Source organism: Pieris rapae, chromosome 6 (genome assembly GCF_905147795.1).
Source record: "Pieris rapae chromosome 6, ilPieRapa1.1, whole genome shotgun sequence".
NCBI classification, from domain to species: domain Eukaryota; kingdom Metazoa; phylum Arthropoda; class Insecta; order Lepidoptera; family Pieridae; genus Pieris; species Pieris rapae.
The window spans coordinates 8,524,061-8,538,580 of NC_059514.1; the positions used below are offsets into that span (position 1 = coordinate 8,524,061).

At 31.8% G+C, this 14,520-nt stretch overlaps 1 protein-coding gene across 1 annotated transcript; it reads right to left on the bottom strand.

Moving 5' to 3' along the window:
* Positions 1-11,971: 11,971 nt before the first annotated feature.
* LOC110992915 (jerky protein homolog-like) lies at positions 11,972-13,330 on the bottom strand. Its single transcript, XM_022258911.1, has one exon. It carries the CDS (start codon positions 13,328-13,330, stop codon positions 11,972-11,974), a length of 1,359 nt encoding a protein of 452 aa, XP_022114603.1.
* Between the last annotated feature and the right edge of the window lie 1,190 nt (positions 13,331-14,520).

Consider the following 14,520-nt stretch of genomic DNA (forward strand, 5'->3'; position numbering starts at 1 on the left):
CCTCCAATACTCACTATAAAGCATAGACTAGAGATTAAGACGTGTAGATTCTGAAATAGTTGTATTATAAAGTGCCAATGTACAAGAAAGACTTACAATAAGTGTGTTTTTTTAATTTCACTTTATTTCTCTGTTAATGGCTTTAATGGTTTCGGATTCGATTCTCAAAGGGGCAATTATTCCGGCATAGTAAACCTACCGAACAAAATTTATCAGCATCACGACGTAATAATGTTTACCCCATGCCCAAGGGACAATAGGAGTCTCTAATTTGTGAAACAAATGAATAACGATTTATCTTGTTGTGTTCAATTTCAATAATTTAAATATTTTTTCAAAGCAGGAAATTTAGGTAAAATGTCTTATAGATAGGTGAACTGTAGATTCAACGTTAATCATAGTGTATATATCTGACGTAAAACATATTAGAATTTTTAGAGACAAAATATAATAACCTTAGAGCACTTTAACAGTTATGTTTATAATCTTCCATATATTCTGTGAGAAATAGTAAAATCCAATCGAATAATGGCGGAGGGATTATCCTACGTGTACTATGTATGTGACAAAATCCACACGTCAAATTATGCTTGCCAAGCGATGAAATCGGTGAATTCAGCGGCTTAGATGCGAATCTGGCACCAGCAAACGCACAACTACAATAAAAATGCACTTAAAACAATAATATTATATTTGTTAATCATCATTTAATATATTTTCCGTTTATTTTATTACAGAAAATCTACTATCAAAAACTTAAATTAATTTTTAATACGGGTATTTTTTATTTGAATCAAATGCTTCATTACAATTACATGTATCTAACTTTTTAAAGATAGAATCTTTATAACCATACCAAAATAAAAGAAGTCAAACTGAGCGAAGAACAATATTTTATAAACTTGACTTGGCCGCAATTCGGCTTAGCAGTGGCTTCGACCGACTTATAACAACTCTGTTACCCTATAGAATTATAGGCCGAAAGCTCCTAGCTACTTTGAATCTGGCGCCTCGGCATATTCAATTGTTTTATGCGTAATTAAACCTTTCGCCACTGCCGCTTCAGCGCGACACATCGCGACAGCTTTTCACCTTAAAGTTCTATAAGAACAGCCAATTCTAACATCGTTATATGTGTGAGATCTCCAAGGCATTTTGGCCCGAGAAATAACACAGCTCGCTATAATATTATTTGGTAGACTAAGACTGTATTTTAATTATACCTGTCATAACGCCTGCTAGTCTAGTTATTAGGATTACTTACGTATTAAATATAAATTAAATGTAAACGCTTTTTAAATTCACATTGTATAATTTTGTATAGAGGCTACTATATTTTCGAATATAAGTAACGCGAGGGAAATGAAATGTTAATTATTTTCAATAAAGTATGTTATGAAAATATATACTGTTTTCCTTATCAACACTTAAATAAGAATATTCTGGGAAGAAAATTAAAATTGTTCCTAATATTTCCTCTGAATTAAAAATCACATTAACAAACACACTCAAAATGGGTTTACCTTCAGAATACCAAGTTCCACCCCTATCGACTCGACGTCCGTTGTTCCACAACTGAGCCTTATTTCCCCGTAGCATCACTATGTGAAACTGGCTGCCCACTGAAGTTTTTCCGAATCAATTCGACTTAGGGTCCTTCAAGAAAAAAGCATGCCGATTCTTCAAAAGCCGGAAACGCACTCGGCAGCCTATGATTGAGAGTGTCCATGGGCTGTAGTATCACTTAACATCAGGTGAGCATCCCATGAATGAATCCCCAGAAATGGATGCAAAGCGTATATACCCTATTAGTATAATATATGCCCTATTTAGTGTTGTAGTGTCAATGTATTATTATTCCCTGTGCACGCGAGTCGCTAGCATCGCCTAAAATGAAAAATACTTATTACCATTTTTTATAACCAGTTTAAGACTCAAAAACAATAAAGCCTCACGATACAAGGTTGTTTTTTCACACAAAGTTATGATACTTTGAATTTATGTTTGTCATAAAAAATAAAAAGCATTTTATGATACTTTTAGATGATTTTAGAGCTCTTTATGACACGATAAAGAGCTAGACTATGAAAAGGGAATTTTAATGAAAGGATTTATACGCAAATTTATAAATGCTTTTTGAACAGTTAGTAAGTAAGTATTTGTAATTATATAATTATTATTTGAGCATAATTGTAGAAGCATTAATGATTTTACATCTTTACATCAGTAATTTAAAGGCATATAAAGATATTACAGATAACATCGATGTTAGAAAATGGAGATTTGTGGTAGAAGGTTGAAATTTAAGGATTTTATTATCAAAAATTAGTATCTTTATTACTCAGAGGCATATAAGCTATAGTTTACAAATTATTCCTAGACCTTCCAAATATACACAGAAAGTTTCATAACAATCTTTCAAGTCCTTTCACAGGAGTTTGTATGCGAACACTGTGGTCTGTGACATGAGAATTATATATGTCCTAATAACTTCTAAATATGTATTTAAAGTGTGTTATAAATGTATATTTCATAACATATAACTATTATACAACTATAAATACTATTTGCAAGCGTGTCTCTCCAAATGGCTGAAAAGTCCTTTAACACACAATTTTTTTCCAAGTAATATTAACTGTACGATGTACAACTACTCAATATTTGAACCTTTTTGTATAAAGAAGCATCACATTACAAAGCATGTAGTTATTTAGCCGTTAAGAAGAACTAAAACTACAGTAAAAATAAAAATGTGATCTTAAAGCGTTTTTGTACTGCACTCATCGTACGGAATTGATAATTTTCAGCACTTAGTTAAATCATATAACAAAAACTATTATCTGGAAAAGTAGTTTGTAAAAGTTTGTAATCGATAAAGCCGCAGAGGCCGGGACAGAAAATGTTTATTTATCACGTTTGATGCCCCGTTTACGTAGAGAAATGGGTCAATTTATTTTTCGGAATAAACTTTGTCTAATTTGATTGAGAATTACGAGCGTCTGTGGTAAATATTTTGATGCGTGTTAAAGGTAAGATGATTTAGAGATGATCAGGCCTTAACCACTTCGGATAGCCAGGAGGTCTTAAAAAGTTGTGAAAATGTATGCTGAAATAATAATTATAATGGATTGCAACATTAACAAAAAATATATATACATAAGGATGAGTTCAAATAAATTGGGAGAATCAAATAAATTTTACACTATTATATTTTTTTAGGTAAAATAAATTGTTACCTAAAATTTAACATAAAATTAGTAAATTATTATTAATTAGTAATTAAATTAAATGCCTTTCGATGTATTTGTTTTAAAAGATATTTTCGACAATAGTAAGATTTAAAAGAACCTAAGCGTTAAATCTGAGATTTAAAATGGCCAGTTAACTCCTAAGTTTTCAGAAAAGTTTGGAATATACCGACGGAATCCCTAACCTAACTCTTTAATCGAAAGAGAGAAGAAGATAAAATACAGTATATCTACGATAATATCAATGTACCTTGGTACAAAATCTGATCTAAACGAATCTACATTTTATAATTTCTAATTCGTAAAGTAAACCGAACTACGTAAATAACGTTCACTGTTCAATAACGTAATTACTGGGTACACGAATTCAATTACGTGACTAAAATCTTTAGATTCCAAAATTTGTATTAGCTATGTTTCTCCGTACATTATTAAATCATTATATAATTTTCGTTATATAGGACTTAGATAAATGTCAGAACGCACAGAAACTGCACTTTACTGCACGGCTGTATATAATGTTAATTTTAATGATAAAACATTTTAATAAAAATTCATATAAGAATTTGTCAAGATGTTTTTAGTAACACGAAAATAGAAAGCTATCTTCTCTATCATGTGAGTATAAATACCTTTTTTTTAAGCTATTGCATAGATTTAATCGCAGGCATTGAGCGCGGCGACCGAATCAAGAAATTCCGTAATGAAAATAACCTAACACACTATGACGTAATAAAGGTACGCCCAATATGCATTAGAGCAGGACAGAACGCATACTGCGTGTCACATCTCTACGGCCGGTACGCGTTAGACACGAGACAGACTAGATAGGCTTGTTAGTCTGAGTCTGGTAGATTGATTTAATGACAAAGAAAAAAAAATACTGCATAAAAAAAAACAATTATAATTGCATAGGTTGATAAAAAATGCTATGCAACAGCTTTATCGCGGCAGTACCACACATTTCTTTTCAAAATTCATATTTACTTAATCAAAATTCGCCATAAAAAGTTTTGGTTTCCTATTGCTTTGCAACCACTGTTTAAGCATAGATAAAGTTGATTTAACCTAAACCATTCATTGAGATTAATTAATAACAGACATAATCATGTTTGAGTTAACAGTCGCTTGTGGTTTCCCAGATATTGCATCAAACATCACACTGTTGGAAATATAGTATTATTACATAGTCAAAAATGGATAAATAGAAAACTAGAACAAATTAGAAAATTTTGGTCATTGTGACAGTGTACCTTTAACACTTGAACCCCAAGGCCAATTGGAACTTTGAAATAATAAAAAGTAGTTTTAGCGTAAATAATTAGTATTATTACTATTTTCTTATGTAGCCAAGTCCACATTTCAAAGATCGTCATGCTAAGTGAGCAAGAAGAAATGTCATTGCTTGTGGCGGCGTCATGGTGGTGTCATGGTTGCAGCTCCTTACAAACATTGTGTAAAAAAACCTGGCGATTAAAAAGAGTGACGGAGAGTTTATTGCCAGTTCTTCTCTTCCGTTCTACGCCCTTCATTTGAGAACTGGCAGTAAACGTAAAATTAGAATCATTTAATGTATATTTTTTTGACGTTCATAAGTATACATTATATTACCTATATGAATAAATGATTTTTGTTTTTATTTTTGATTTGAACCCGAACACCTGCCATTGGACGTTAACCTTTTAAGACCTATTTTACCTCAGTGTATATATTAACTAAGTTATAGTTCAGCTTTATAATAATCGGATTAATTCTATAAGCTATGGAACATAGATGTATGTGTATAGGATTATATATATAATAAATTAATTGACAAAGGAGGTGTGGCTGATCACTTTGATCAATCATCTAAGCACCAGTGGGCTGCGTAGACATGAGTTATTTCGATATCGTATTTACAGAAACAGATAATATATCATGTAAAATAGATAATAAGTTTGTTTGAAGCTTAATTTAAGATCTTATTTTTGACATTTAGTCATAAATGTTTGCTTTTTCTTTAAATTTTACTTTATTTTATTTTAGTTATAGTGACGTGTAATTTTGAGAGTTTTTGTTTTTTTGTAAATTATTTTGCATTAATTGTACTCTACCCACTGTAGGTGTTTCTTTTTCGTTGTTTCACATTAGGGTTGCCTGGAAGAAATCGCTTGTAAGTGAAAAGGCCGATAAGGTGATTTTGTAACCTGTTTTTTTATTTTTGTTATGTGTATGTTTTTGAATAAGGTAATAAAGGATAAATATATAAATGTTAATTCATATATATGAATATTTTTAACTTAATAAAATTTGTAGTATAATGCGAATTTGTGAATTGATGGCTGTAAAATTTGTTTTATAAATTTTTGTGTCTTCAACGTAATTGTGTTTTGGGGTAAATATTTCGTAAATAAAATGTATTTATTTTTAAATGTAATATTAATATCAAATGTATTTATTATTTGACTTCTGCATCAAGTTTAGCGGTCTAGATTCAAAGTAGGTCTGGTTATGAGATATTAATCATTTGTTATTAGGTTGAATTTCTAGAGCATAGCCTTGATCTGTTTTCAGAGTCTAGGATAGCGTGATCTAAGGCCTTCGTTGGAAAGCTTTCAGAGAGAAAAACAAAACACAAACTGAAAGTGCACTGCAATGTGGCTGTGTAATCTCTGTTGTCCTTGTTTTTGATTTTAATATTTTATTATCAAGATATTATTGGCTCGGTGTAAGGGCCTTTGCAGGGGCCAAGGTTAAACCTTTTGTTTGTTTTTGATGTTTCTAAACCTTGGGTTAATTAATATAGAATTAATAGTTAATTCATTGATATTTTTTTTAAATCGCTTAAACAGTTAAAAAATTGTAATTTCTTTAATTTAACCAATAATCAATGATCTTGAATTCTGTTTTTTTTTTATAAACAAGTATGTATGTTTTTTGTGATCATGTTTTATTAAATAGATGATCAGCCATTGCCTTAAAGCTGTCGTCAACATTTTGGGTACAAGACATGTAGGTTTCCTCAGAATACCTATGTTCCTTCAGCGCATGGGCAAGTGTAAAAACCAAGAGGCCGTTGGTGCAGAGTCATTAGAGTCTGCTGCTCCGCTATACTTCGATATTACTTCACCAATTACATATTTCTTAATCCATGCATCAATTAATTAAATAATATATTGCCACGTTTTTATTTACATAAATGGACGTAAAAAATCAAAGATGCTTATAGTATCTTTATGAATACGGAGGTAGGGGAAGGTGGCGAGCCGCCTATTTGTGAATAGCCCTATTAATTTGTCCTTGTACAAAAGACATCAAGAGAAAAGTGAGTCATCGGACAAAGAGGCGCCGTAAAGTCGGCGACGCTATGTCTGGAATCTGCGATTAATATCACAAACCATCTATGAACGAAGTTTTTACATCGTAGTTAGAAATTGTTATTTCCTAACCTTTGCTGTATTTATATTAACATATATATTTTTTCAGATAACACACATTTTTACCAAGCTTCACAGAACATTATAAAAAGTTTAAAAAAAGAAAACTGTTTTCGTAGCATTAAGTAATAATGTTTCTCCGGAATATTTGTGCATGCCTTTGATCGCGATCTCATCTAACTAGATGAATTAAACATGACCTCAGTAGACAGGCCTTATGGAAATTTTAACAACCTCCGAACTTGGGTGATTACGCCAAACTTTGCATTACCCGAATTAAATTTATTTAAAGGAACATTTATTAAGTTATCACATCATTTATTGCGTTATCTCAGAAGAAAATTACATTGAATTTTAATAGTGAATTAAAACTGGTGTGGTATGTAGATACTAAAAAGGTAACTTAACGTAATACGCGGAGGCAGCTAGTTAAAAATAAATTTCTCAAATTGTTTTGATTTAAATAGCCATCTATTTCTTTTTGTCGCACGATAATAACAATTTGTATTAAAGAGACGAAAAATGACCATATCGGCGAAAATGTAAGACCAATTATAAATAAGATTTTAAATAATAATTTAATGCATAATTGTCTAAAAAAAATCATATCGTTCCTGTTGACTCTGTAGTCGATACGGGTTCGGCAGAACGAATAGGACACGAAATGTCACGAAACTTGTTTATTACAAATTTCACAAATATATAACAGCTGTATAATACATAACTAATTATTTTAGTCAGAATAACCAAGATATTGTTTTAAGTCGGGAAAATCACTCGTATAATATAGTTTCATAGCGCTCTATCGCCGTTGAAAATCGCATTATAATTAAAGATGTGTGCTCACAATACAATGCCTCGGCTTTTAAATTTAATTTAAGCTCACATGAGGTATACAAAGGCGACGTTCATTTTTGGTTTATGTATGATAGTATATCCTTTGAAGTCTGGTTATAAATAAATACTTTGAAACAATGTGTGTATATATAAAATATACATTGATATGTTTAAGATATAAAATACGTGGTTTAAGCCGCCTTGAACGTGTTTCTTGTGATACAGCTTCAAAAATGTAGATTCTGCCATAGACGACAGTCACGATAGTTAGATTTGTTTACACGATTATCTTAGGTGTGACACTAGTTTACGATATTCCTGGATTTGAAGGTATAAATACATGGGGTGTCTTCTTTCATTTTCTATAAAGCTAGTAAGATTTTTAATCATTTTCTAGCTATTCACTTTATCCAGTACAAACGCCTGTTTTTTTTCTAAAAACTCAACCTAAGACCAGCGCATGACTGGTTAATAACATAATCATACGGAAAAAGAAAGATTTTTTCCTACGTAGTGTTAAGACAAAACTAATTTATACTCCAGACAAACTAATTAAAGCTCGAGTTAATTATGCGTCAAACTCATTTGAATGTTGTCTATTAAGGCAATGACTATTACGCTGACCCCGGCCTCGCATCGACTAATAGGCAATTACATCAACAAGAGTCAAAACCGCGTAATTAAAAACAGTTTTTATTATCGGTCTGTCATTTGCAACAACAAAAATTTTCTTCTATATATTGTAACGCCAGCATATTAACTTTGCGTTAGGAAACGAAATGGTCAAAGTTAGTTAGTACAACCTTTTCATGACTTTCTTTTTGCTATGAAGGGGTTAACACTGTGAAGGTAATTAGCGGGATCCATCCACCATTAAACTAAGATATAATCGATATTCTAGGTTACAGTTACCTGTCAAGATTGTAACAACAATTAAGGATTTAACATCCAAGTTTTCATTAACTGCTTCGTTGATTTCACTAACGAACTTGTGATATAATAATAGTACTAATATTTTATATGAATAACTTGCGTGTGTGGGCTTATCTAATGCAACAAAAGATTCACTTTCTACACAAACTAGTCAAATAAATTTTAAAGTAAAACGATTTAATCCAAGGTTGTACTGATAGAGTTAGCATGATTAAGTCTTTTGTTATTACAATGTTACGTCTTATTTCGAACACTCTAGGGAACCACCGAATATTTCTGATAATTATTTCATATTACATCGTTCAGAGTAAAAGATTGCTAAAAGAGGTGCATAACTCCGAGTTTCGGTGTCCAAATTAAATTTGAGATACTGCTGATTGATATAATTCTGCAGTAAAGTAAAGTATTAGTAAATATGTAGGTATTTTTGTCATGTTAATCTTACGAAAAAAATACTAGTAATACTTAAAAGTAACAAAGCACTCAAATCCCTTCTAGCATTCTGAAGTGTCCAAATAACACTAACCCGGTGACTCTTCTGGATTTCCCCTGTTATAATATGTCTGTAATCTCTAACTGCAAATATTATAATGAAGGACTTGAAACCTAAAAAAACAACAATGACTGATAACTCGGAGTTATAACAACTAGCGATTGTAACTGATAAAAAAACTTAAAGTGCTAAGTTTTATTTGTTTGCATAATTTTCGTAAGTTCTTGTAATTTCGCTTCAAATCACTTAAATTTTATCAAATTTTAAATTTAGAATTATTAATTCATAATGTTTACTCTAAAATATTTAATATCGTTTATTATTCACATTTATTATAGCACCAATTTCTCATTTCATTCTTCGATAGCTGTATTCAATAGAATACTTTGCCGACTAAAAGACGTCTGTGAAGGACGACACGGCGCCATGATGTCTGATCTTGAATACTTCATTCACGGACAAAAGAGATTGCTATCAATATTTTATTATTCTTATTATATATTCTTAAATGTTTAATAATAACCATATTATTCTAAATCAATACGCTAGTTGAATAGCTAGACTTTTTTTTTAAATTAAACAGTTATATATTACAAATCTTTTTCCATGGAAATACAGTAATTATATTCCCTTTACTGTTAATTGCCGAGAATCGAACCATGCCCTTAAGGTGTTAAAGAAGAAGGTAAATAAACAGACAACATCAGTTTATAAAAATAAGATGACTATAATATAGTAAAACTGTATAGTTAAAAAGTTTCATTAGAATAGCGTAACGAACGGAAAGTTTTATTATTTGTATTTTTTTTGTGCTCTAAATAAGATACATTTTAAAAAGCATTTAGATTTGTGCAAGAATAAGATATGAGTTTTAACTTTAACCACAGAGAATATAGAAATAAATAGAATATATAACTATACTAATCTCTATATTACATTAACGATGATATGTCATCGCATTCAGGCAATGCAAATGTAGAATAATACCGGAAAATGTGATAGACGCAAATCTCGTTGACCACTAAAGTATTAAATTAAGAATATATTGAATACACTTCAAGGCAACAAAAAGTCTATTTTCGTCTATCATTTACAAGTTACATGATTTCAAATAACTTTACGATTGGGGACTGATGGCTGGACATCCATCATAATCGTGAACGGGTGTTACTTGTGGTAATTGGTCGGACTTCAATTCGTGTATGCGGTGGTGGTTATTTCGACTATGTAGAAGAACAAAAAGACGATAAGTGAGCAAGCGATCGGAAGATTTGTTTTACCCTGAATATTATTAAATAACTCGATATGCGAGGGCGGTATGATAAGTCAGTGACATTTTGAATAACGAATAATATTGTATTTAAAGAAGAATTTTATATGTCGACATAACTTCCATTTAGCTCGACATTTAGACTACTGTTGTTAAAATTTTTATCTTTTCCAAATATATCTCGAGGCCTTCTCACAGTTGACAGTGTGCTTCTCAAGTTTCTGCCCGGGATATTAAAGTCTCCGACTTGTCAAACGCTCCTCATAAAATCTAGTATACTTAATTTGTACGTATACTTAGGCATGTTTTTATACAAATAATATAGGTTAAATTTGCCCAAAATTTGTATTCTGTTTCAGCAGTTTAGCGTGTTATTAATCACTGCCATGTAACAATAGGTTTCATTTCGGTGGTTTATTTACAGACATTATCAAAGCTTCCGAGTGATTAATTAATTTTGTTGCCTTTTCACTTATTCACCGTACTTAACCATCGTGTCTGGCTTTTTATTGTACTGAGTCAGAGACATACACATTGGACATAGCTTTGTTTAATTATATTTAGATACAGAGTATTCTTGGATAGAAATATCATACAATATTATATTTTATTTAACAATTATAACCTAAGAGGTTTACATGAAGATTGGCACGAAGGTACAAAAATATGACGTTAAAACTAACTTATCAATTTACAGAGGTTGCTGTATCAGCTAATAGGATTGTTTTCTGTACATTTGATATAAAATATCCAACATAATATATAATTATATTATATATTGTTACCAGCATTTATAGATTTAATTATCTAGGTCATTTTAATTTCAAGTTCAATCATTTGTTTTGTTTAGACAGTTTTTTGTTTTTATGAAATTGAAAAAAGAATTTGTAATTTAGTACTGAAGCGAGATTTAATTTCGGCAGCGGTTGTTGTATCTATGGCGTTAATAAAACACTTTGAAGCTGCGTAACAACTGGCTTAACAAAAAAACTAACTTGACTTCATCATCGGAACATCGGACATCATCGGAAATAAGAATGTGCAATTACAATACAGTGTTGTTAAAACTAAGGGGTTCTAGTGTGCGATGATTGTTAACGCTTTTAATTATTAAGTAATATATTTTGAATATTATTATAGCCTCTTTATAATGAATAATATATTTTAAACAAGTATATTATATGATTAATTATTACATAATATGTGCATGCATTAAAAATAAACTATTACTAAGTATTTAATTTATCCTTAAATTTAAATTTCAATCATAATTAGTAATTTCAATCTCTATAAGTTTTAGGTAATAAATAAATTAAAAAAAGATCAAAATCATAAATCATTACGGACTCCTCTACGGGTAAAGGTCTCCTCCATTTTTCTCCACATCTGTCTGTATTTCGCTTTGGTGATCCAGTATTCACCACCTTGTCTTTTTATTTCATCAACTAATATATATAACTTAACTAATATTAGGTTACATATTTCGAGTTTCAATATTAACTTTGAAGTAGATACTTGTGTTTGCGTTGAAAATCACCACTAAATCAACTAGCACCACGCTTTGGTATAGAACAAAAACATAGTATTTTGTATTTATATAATAAAATAAAATTTAGTTTTTATCAAAAAATCTATGCTTCTACTAATGTTATGTAGTCGAAGCGGGAAACTGCAAATCAGCAAGCTTACCACGTTACTTCAAGTTTACTCTTACCGATAGATAGCAATAATGAAAAATATCAAGTCATCAAGATACATTAATTTATTCATTAATTTAAAAAAATTCTGATTTGATTCCTTCAATTATTACCACCTCTTCGGACGAATCTGAGTCCTCGTCCTCAGATTTTATTTTAATACATTTCAATGGAGGTTCGTTTTCTTTCACACTCAGGGCTTTAGCTTTCATTTCTCGCAGCACGGTAGTCTCTGGAGCTGCATAACCATTCTCTTGAGCCCACCGTAAACACAATTCAAAAGCTGTGAACGCTTCATGTGCCCCTACTCTGGCAGCGCTAGACGATTCCTCTTCGTCCTCGCCTTCTAGTGTCATATTAACGGCGTTTTGCAGTATTTCGTAATCTGTCAGCAAATTTGGTGCATCCTCACAAACTCCTTCGTACCACGCGTTCATTATTGCCGGATTTACGTCAAATTGGGCACACACCCGATTTATTAGACTAGACTGTACATCCTCATTCGTGGGGGAATCAACAGATGAAGACCCGTCTAAAGCTATAAGTAAATTCCACCAGGAGCCAAACATGCTTTGTGGTACAGAACTCCAGCAATCAGCTAGAAGATATGCCATATCTCTCACATTAAATTGCGTAAGATTATTGACATTAATAGGTCGTGCTAAAACTGTGTTAAGGAAATCATCCTTATACTTCCGTTTGATATAGTTGAAGACATTTTGGCTGCTCTTTTCTGCTTTGTGTTCCAATGGAATATATAACACTTCAATTAATGGATGGTCGACCAACAGATTTCCTGGCTGGGGATGATATATCGCTGAATCAATAACTAATACAGCCCTTCCATCCAATTCACTGCTTAAGCGTTTTTCTACCTCGGGAACGAAGCATGACTTAAACCATTTAGAAAATAGTTGCCTTGTCATCAAGCCATCTTTCTGGGAGGAATAGACAATTGGAGGATTGAGACCTTCCAGAGACGGGGGGTTTTTTATTTTACCAATAACAAAAGGTTGGAGCTTGTGAAGGCCACTTATGTTAGCACAAGTTAAAAATGTTAAAAGATCTGGCTCTAATGGATCGGAGTATTTGAACCGCCAGTAAAGACCCGCTTCATCTGCAATATAAATCTGTGATGGATGCAGACCTAACTGCTGAACAAACTGGTCGGGCTGGAATTGTCGCGTAATGGGTTTGTAAGCTTTGTTGGTTATTATATAAACCTTGTGGCGTTCTTTGAATTCATCTAACCATTTTTTCTTTAGACAAAAGTAATTACCAATTTGTAACTCACTCTTAAAATAGGAAACAATTTTAACAACGTCCGTGTGTGATACTCCTGCGCGGTCGCCTTTTTCTCTAGATTTCTGCAATATCCATGTACACAGGGCTTCCTCAAGAACCTTTATGTTCTCTTCCTCAGCAGTAGTTAACATGATAGAACTACACGTTTTATAATGGTTCACGAATAATAAAAACTGCACAATACGCGTGCGTGTACATTCGTGATTCCAATATGAACTGTCAACAGAGAGGGGAAACAAATGGCGCTATACTAAACCCCGCACCTCAGCTCTCCGCTAGGAGCGTGCACACAAAGGAGAGCCCTACAGTGCGAAAGAGACCGCGCATCGACCGATGCTATAAATAGAATCGACGATACGGCGCGCCGTATCTATGCCGAAGCAAAGTCAGTCTTAAATTACTTACGATTACCAGTTACGCCAGTTTTATTTTGAACAAATTGTGCGTTATAGTACTATAATGCGAGTCGTCATTTTATACACAAAAACACCAGACATGTTTTTCATTCCATCAAATTTTATTTTAATGATATTAACAAAGACCCAATACATATTATTTTGTCAACGAAACACGAGTCTGCTGCGTTATGTCTAAAATCTAGAGCTAGCGTTAACAATTTGTTTAATTGCACAAAGTTTTAGCGTTATTTTTCGTTTTTATTAAAGCATTGCATAACACACTTTTAGTTGACTTAAAATCGACTATATGCATCTACATAATACAATGGGTATATAATATGAAATCAATTACCTACTTCTTCAATTACTTCAACGTTATCATACCAATATAAAAGGTTTAACAAGTGGATGTTAGATATTATTTAAAGAAATTGACAACTAGGATACTTAGAGAATTATTTAAATACGCCCTACTATTTAAAGACCCCGGCGACCTTGGCTACGCACAATAAGTTCTTCTTCCAAACAGTCTCCTCCAGCACCTCATTTCCAGAGCGTCTATTTTCTGTAATTCCACATCTCGCAAGGTCCATTAAATTTTGTAAAGATTTAATACGTATTACAAATTGAAAATATAAAAAACACATTTTCATTTGTAACAGAACTTATGGTTATACGCATATCTTTTCACATACTGAGGCATTCACGCATACCTATTTGAGGTCTTGTACGACTTTCGTTTGATAAGATGTACATAAATGTGTATGTATATATTATATAAAATTCTCGTGCTTGCAAACAAACGTACCGAAACTCTCTAAATCCAAAACCACAAACTAGTTTATTAATTTTTATTAATTCGTATTAAAAATTCCATCCTTCTACTACCATTCCCTATTTTAGCGATAGAAGTAATGTAAAAA

Excerpts from the sequence above, each read along its gene's own strand:
- LOC110992915 (XM_022258911.1), bottom strand. The coding sequence starts at position 13,330 with ATGTTAACTACTGCTGAGGAAGAGAACATAAAGGTTCTTGAGGAAGCC.